Source organism: Orycteropus afer, unplaced genomic scaffold (genome assembly GCF_000298275.1).
Source record: "Orycteropus afer afer isolate SDZICR_OR568_19922 unplaced genomic scaffold, OryAfe1.0 scaffold00001, whole genome shotgun sequence".
In the NCBI taxonomy this organism is placed as follows: domain Eukaryota; kingdom Metazoa; phylum Chordata; class Mammalia; order Tubulidentata; family Orycteropodidae; genus Orycteropus; species Orycteropus afer.
Genome location: NW_006921588.1, coordinates 32497486 through 32505169, shown reverse-complemented (window position 1 = coordinate 32505169; position 7684 = coordinate 32497486). Strand labels below are relative to the sequence as shown.

At 39.5% G+C, this 7684-nt stretch overlaps 1 protein-coding gene across 1 annotated transcript in view; it reads left to right on the top strand.

Moving 5' to 3' along the window:
• NOSTRIN (nitric oxide synthase trafficking) overlaps positions 1-7684 on the top strand; it is a 74110-nt gene that overhangs the window by 26595 nt on the left and 39831 nt on the right. The window contains exon 7 of the mRNA XM_007946561.2: positions 2229-2327. Coding sequence (XP_007944752.1) covers positions 2229-2327 — 99 coding nt within the window. The remainder of the gene's footprint in view (positions 1-2228; positions 2328-7684) is intronic.

The window sequence follows — 7684 nt, the reverse complement described above, 5'->3', positions numbered from 1 at the left end:
TGGTGGGTTTGAACCGCCAGCCTTCTGGTTAGCAGTCAAGTGCCTTAGGCACTATGCTACCAGAACTCATATATATATATATATATATGTATGTATATATATATATATATATATATATATATACAGTCACACTCTACAAGTATGTATGGTGCACTTCTTGTGCACAACACTGTGCTAAAACATGGTTCTTATATTAAAGTTCAGGAAACAGTGAATAAATGCTAAGAGATCAAGTCACCTCTGATTCATGGTGGCCTCATATATGTCAGGTAGAACTGTGCTCCATAAGGTTTTCAATGGCTGATTTTTCAGAAGGAGATAACCAGACCTTTCTTCTGAGGCCCCTCGGGGTAAACTTGAACTTCCAACCTGTCAGTCAGCAGCCTAGTATGCTAACCATTTGCACTACACAGGGATTTCTTAGAGGTTCTCACACAGCGAGCACCTAGCTTTCCAAGTCCAGGCATCACGGAGCAAAATTTCTGCCTTGAAGCAAACTTTTAAAAAGCACCTTAAAACCACTTCAGTTATGGTCCAGATTGTATAGATTACTCTAGAACAATTTAGCGCAGAAGGAAATCATTTCTAGTGGGAAAGACTAGATGCCAATGGAGAGGGAATCTGCTGAGAAACCTTTTTGGCCTGATCCTCTTTGAGAAGACTTGTGCTTCGAAAGCTGACATTCTCTTTTTCTTCTCCAAACTGGTAGGAGTCTTCTCAAATGAACAGCCACTAGTGCCAAATAACTAGAAAAGCCCTCAGAGATGGGGGAACAAGAGGTGGGCATCTCAGCCCTCCATGTTGCCTCTGAAGCTTCTGCTGAAACTGAAGACTTCACAAGAGCTAAGAAATGTTTGAGATAAATGAATTTTTATGTCAACAGTAGCTATGCTGGGAAAAGGATGCTCACAAGAATCACTTTACAGTAAATGTTCAAAATCTCAGAAAAAATATCCAGTCATTTGTTTTCAATTTAGCTTTTGATATTATGAGCTTTCCTAAAAAGGACTTATTTTTAAAAGTTCATTTTCTCTAAATACCCAGCTTTCACAGAGTATTCAATATAATAGACCAAAAGCCAGAAACAATGCTCAAAATTTTCAATTGCTTCCAAGAATAAAAACCATATTTTATTATATCCCAGCTTCTACTAAGTAATTTTTCTAAATAAAATGATTTTGATCTTTTACGAAGAGTGAAAGAGAAATTAGAGAACATAAAATTCCTGAGTATAATTTTTCCCCCCTTTACAATTCAAGGGGTTGAGCGTGTCAATAATGAAGTAGAGTCTGTTTTGGAGACACACAGGCAAAGCCTTAAAGAATCAAATGCTGTTGCCTCATGCTCTCATTAATCGCTGGGCAGGTGGGGAAGGAGGGTCTATGGGCCTCTTGTTCCTTGAATTCACTTTAGAGAGACAAGGAAGGCTTTGCACCAATTTCCATGGTAAAAGTCTAAGGAAAAGCAAGACCTGCATGCATCCCCTTCATTATCTGTTTCATTGTTCCCTTTCATTATCTGTCCTTGTAAGCTTTAAATGAAAAGCCAAGCAGTCTTTTAATCAGACAATTCATAAACAGGCTCAAACCAATTTTTTTTATTATTATTTTATCTCTGGAGCATCAACTTTTGCCAAATTCCAACTGTGCAGAACAGAAAATGATCACCTGAATCTTAACTTGCTCCTAGATTTGAGGCATCAAAAGAGTAAGGGGGACTTTGAGCTCTTCTTCCATCCCTACCTCTTCTCTTACCTCTCCTCCCCTCATCTCTAAAAGTGCAGGTCATTTCACAGGATGTCTGCAAATACCTAGCTTTCCAACAGGCATCATGGAGCAAAATTTCTGCCTTAAAGCAAATTTTAAAAAAGCATCTTAAAACCACTTCAGTTGTGGCCCAGATTGATTTAAAAGAATGGTGAAGTTGTCCGTGCTATAACAATGTTTTGGAGGCCTGCAGAACTGCAGTGATTTAGCAAAATGTATAACCCTCTTGAGTGCACACAGTATAATGAAAGCTTGCAGTGGTTTTCAGGGGAAAATTGTTTGCCACTGTGATATTTTAGGCAGATTTTGAGGTGAGGGGAGGAAGAAAGAACTAAAAATACAGACTCATTCAAGCTAACACATGGGCATGACTTGTTCCAAAAAAGAAAATCTTTTTTGGATTTTCCTATCAGTTTCTGCTTTTACTTGATTATTTATTTATTTATTTATATTTGACTCTAGGCCAAGAAAAAATTAATGGTGAGTACCAAGAAGCACGAAGCACTTTTCCATCTTGTAGAAAGCTCCAAGCAATCCGTGACTGAGAAGGAAAAGCAGAAGGTACATTGTCATGGCTCACTGGGTTCATGTGTCAAAAACAGATGAGCTTCCTTCGCTTAGCTGTGAACATGGAGGACTGGTTGAGTCCTTCATCTTGCAGGATCTCTGCAGAGCTGTAGTATGGCAGAGCATTAAAAGAGACTCCAAACCACTGTTGGTCCACATATGTTTTCAAGCAAGACTTCTTCTTACTTATTTTGGAGATGTTATAATGAGGGACCAGTCTCTGGAGAAGGACATCATGCTTGGTAAAGCAGAGGGTCAGCAAAGAAAGATGAAAGGCCTCAATGAGATGTATTGACACAGTAGCTGCCATAATGGGCTGAAACACAGCAATGATTGTGAGGATGACGCAGGACTGGGCAGTATTTTGTTCTGTTGTACATGGGGTCGCTATCAGTTGGAGTCAACTCAACAGCACCTAACAACATTGACAGATGACAAATTACACCAGTGCTGTCAAGATTTTTAAATAGGCAATCCAATGAATAAAACATTCCCCAGTTCCTACCCCAAATATCTTTAAAAATATACATGTGGCGCAGTTGCTGCTCAACTGCTAACCTAAAGGTGGGTGGTTTGAATCCACCCAGCACTATCACAAAAGAAAAGGCATGGCAACCTGCTTCTTTTAAGATTTCAGCTGAGAGAATCCTATAAAAAAAGTCATATTCTGTAATACATGTGGTTACCATGAGTTGAAGTCCACTTGACAGCAACTAACAACAATACGTGCATTGTATATTACGTATATTACTTTATATATTATGCCAATATGTTGGCATAGTGCATAAGGCATTTGACTGCTAACCAGAAGGCTGGCAGTTTAATCCCAGCCACTCCTTGGAAAGAAGACTGGGCAAGCTACTTCCGTAAAGATAGTTCTTTAAAACTCCAAGGAGGGGTTGCTATGACTCAGAATCCACTCAAAGGCAGTGAGTTTTGTTGTTGTTAATATGTTACACAAATTATAAAACACAAAAAGTAAAAATGTTTAAAGCATGAGGTAAAAAAATAATAAATATTCTAAATGAGTAGCTAATCATGAAGGTATTTCTAAGCAAAATATGCAGTTGGGGCAAGGTTCATACTTAACCCTCCAAAAACCCAAACCAAACTCACTGCCATGGAGTCAGTGCCAACTCATAGTGACCACCAGTGAGTTTTCAATGCTGTAAATCTTTGCAGAAGCAGACTGCCTCATCTTTCTTCCATGAAGCAGCTGGTGGGTTCAAACCACTGACCTTCTGGTTAACAGCCAAATGCCTTAGCCACTACACCACCAGAACTCCTTAGCCTTAACTTTAACCAAAACAAAACAAAAAACACCAAACTCACTGCCATCAAGTGGATCCTGATTCATAGCAACCCCTCCTTGGGTTTCCGAGGTGGTATCTCTACAGAGGTAGATTGCCCAATCTTCTTTCCAAGGAGTGGATGGTGGGTTTGAACCACTAGCCTCCTGGTTAGCAGTCAAATGCCTTAGGTGCTATGCCACCAGAGCTCCTTACACCAGCCTAGTGAATATAAATTCATATTTTCAGTAGTCTTTTTGATAATTTTATTTTTTTTTCTCAATTTCTTGTTTGATTTTGTTCAATTATTCCAGTTTTATTTTTTAATGTAGCAGGAGAACCATCAGCTGTGACATGTTCTTGTGGCTTCCTTATGTTTATGTGATTAGTATTAACTTCAGTCCTGGGCAGAAATAGGTTTAAGACACTCATGCGTTTTGTATGTTACCCTAATAGAAACTAGATAATAACTCTGTAAATCCACATGATTCAGGCACATGCCAATGGCCATATATTCCAGGATGCTAAAAGTGAAGACAAATGGAAGGCCCATGTCAGAGTCTCATATTGTAGAATTCCCACTCTTCCCCAAGGACACTTCAGAATCCATATATACCCACATGTGGGCACCAATGTCAAGTCATATATCACAAAAAAAACATAAAACTTGGTAACTTTATTCTTAGTCAAATAAGTAACACAAAATATTGGAGTGTGGGAAGAAAACTTTATATTTTCTGCCTATACCCAGCAGATTATTTTACATACCCCTTGCATTATATGCCCCTGAGTGGAAACCTTTGAAATTATCAATATCTGCTCCAGAAGAAAGAATCCTTCTAAGGAAATGTAGTCAGAGCCACTGTGACCTCAAATATTCTTAAAATGAAAAGAAAATAGGGATTACAAGTAATTCTATTATTTTAGCTGAAGAAACAATTAGTTGAATGTCTTAAATTTAGATATTAAATCATTGTTAGAAAGATTTTACAAGGTTCTTCTTTTCTTTACATGTCAGTCTTCACAGTTTAAAATGATCACAAGAAAGGCATAATAAGAAAGCTTTGGAGGAGGCTAAACTACAGCATGTTAAAGTGCTAAGGACCAGGACCTGTCTTAGGCATTCTGAACCCTCATTAGAAGCTATTCTTTATTGTTGCAAAACAAAAAAGAAAGAACGATCTTGAACAACTAAGTGATGAATTTCCTCTTCCTCCTCTCATTAGCAGCTTCCCAAGGAAGTTGAAGTTCATGGTCTCCCCTTGACCTTTTCTAGCTTATCCTGTAACCATTGGCAGTCATTACAACATAGATCTCATATCATCTTTATCACCTAATCTGATAGCTTTATTTTCATTTTTCAGTTCTAAGCTAAACACCTAAAACAGCATTCCTTTTCTCATTCCACATAGAAATACCCATGATCTCCAAGCTGAGCTGATCCATCTGTCTGCTAGTGATTCTGTCTATTCTCCTGGTCAGCCAGCAGTCTCTGTTTCCAACAGAAACCAGTTTCCATCAAGTCAGCTCTGACTTGTGGGTACCCCATGTGTGTCAGAGTAGACCTGTGCCCCATAGAGTTTTCGATGGCTGATTTTCTGGAAGTACCCCAAGCCTTTCTTCCAGGATGGATTCAAACCTCCAATCCAAATTTTGGCATCAGCCAAACACATTAACCATTTGCACATCCCAGGGACTCCTATTCTCAGCAGAAGCTGATCTAAGTCTCCATTCTCCCCACATTTCGATCCTCACCACCCACTTTCAGTCAACAATCTTGCCTCCTTCTTCTCAGAATAAAGAGAATTTGCCCAACAGGAACACCTTCAACTTCCAGTCAGCTGCCACTAAAATTATAGCATCTGCACAAGCTTGTTTTCCTCCTGTCTTCCAGTTGCATTGGAGGAGACCAATTCTTCATCCTTTGTTCTAATTCCCACCCATTCTGCATCTCAGTGACCCTTCTCTATTGATTATTCAGCTCTCTCCTGCATCTTCAACAATTCCCTCTCTAATAGCCATCAGTCTTCTCAACTCCCATCTTGGGAGAATGGAAGAGTCATGACCCTATTCTTGTTCCTCTCCAGTTATTATCATCTCTTCTTCTCTTTACAATAAGATTAATTGAAAGAGCTCTCTGTGCTGTCTCTACCTCAAACCACTCCTATAAAGCTTTTCCCACTATCTACTAAAAGTATGCTTGTCACCAAAAACAATGTCCTCCTTGTTGCTAAAGCCAGCGGGTACTTTCCAGTTCTTACTTTATTTAACTTCTAGGAAAGATTAAGCATTGTTGACCTCTCTCTTTTAGAGACATGTTCTTTTAACTTCAGTAACTTCTCTTAGTTTTCCCCTATTTTTCTTGCACTTTTCCTTTAGGTTCCTTTATGGGAGTCCCTTTTTCTGCCTGACTTTTATATTGCTATTCCTGAGGGTCCCTCTCCTGGACCTCACTCTATCTGTTTTAATCACCATTGTATCCCAATGTCCAACATGTTGTTGTTGTTGTTATGTGCCGTCATGTCGGCCCCGACTCATAGCGACCCCTCCTTGGGTTTCCGAGGCAGTATCACTACGGAAGTAGGATTGCCCAACCTTCCTTCCAAGGAGTGGCTGGTGGGTTTGAACTGCCAGCCTTCTGGTTAGCAGTCAAGTGCTTTAGCCACTACGCTACCAGAGCTCCTACATAGAACACTCAATATCAGGTACCCAATGAATAATAGGTACTCAATAAATATGATCTCAAAGTTTCAACTACCATATCTATGCTGACAATACTAAAATACATATCTTCAGCCCAAACCATTCTCCAAACTGTTTTCTTACATCATACTCAACATCCAAAATCAGACCCACGCTTCCCTCCACCAAAGATACTCTTTATTCTGGTGTTTTCTGTGTCTTTGAATATCATCACCCACTATAGCCTCCAAGTTCTAACTCCTAAGTAAAATAATTCTTGGGTTTATCTACTTATATCTATTTCCACTGCCACTACCCTCTCCCAGGCCACCATCAATCTGGATATCTGTAACTAAAGAATTGGTCTCTTTGCTCTTTGTGTTGCCTCTCCTATTATATGGCCTGTAAAGCCCTCCCTGACTTGACCTCTATCTGTCTCTATAGCATTGCTGTTTTCCCTCTCAAACTGTGCTTCACTCTGTGTCTCTCTCTTTCACTCTCTTTCCCCTCCTGTTTTCCCCTCTCCCTCTCTCTCTTTCCCTCTCTCCCTTCCTCCCTCTCTTCTCCCCTCCCCCACACCTTTTCTTTTCCTGTAGATTGTCGTGCTATTTTGCCTCATACTCCATATTTTCATGTCAGGTTTATTCACATGGGGATAACTGTTTGAATATCTACTATGTGTCAAGTCTCAGCTTAAATGTCATTTTACCTCCAAAGTTGGTTTAAGTGCCTGACTTGGTATGCCAGCGATACCTAAGTACATTCCAGCACTGATCACACAGAATTGCAATGGCCTATGTGGGTTCTTGACTACAGAGGGAACCTGTCATGTTCCCATTTATATTCTCAGAACATAGCACTGCACATGATGCATTATAGGCACCCAACATTGGTAAATCAAGAATAAATGAATGAGATGTTTATTCCACAAAAAATAAAAGGGGAAAGAGAAACAATTCCGTCTTTGACAAATTTTAGTAAAGATTTCTGATTTCTGAACAATTCCTTAAATAAGAATATAGGAGTCTATGTTTTTTTATAAGGAGCTCTGGTGGCTCAGTGCCTAAGGTATTTGATTGCTAATCAGAAGGTTGGCAGTTCAAACCCATCAGCTGTTCCATGGAAGGAAGATAAGGCAATCTACTTCCATAAACATTTACTGCCTTGGAAACCTGATGGGAGTAGTTATGAGTCGGAAATGACTTGAGTTTGAGGTATGTATGTATGTGTGTGTGTATATATATATATATATATACCCACCAGCCACTCCTCAGAAGGAAGGTTGGGCAATCTACCTCCGTAGTGATATCACCTCGGAAACCCAAGGAGAGGTTGCTATGAGTCGGGTCCGACTCAAAGGCACATAACAACAACAACAAC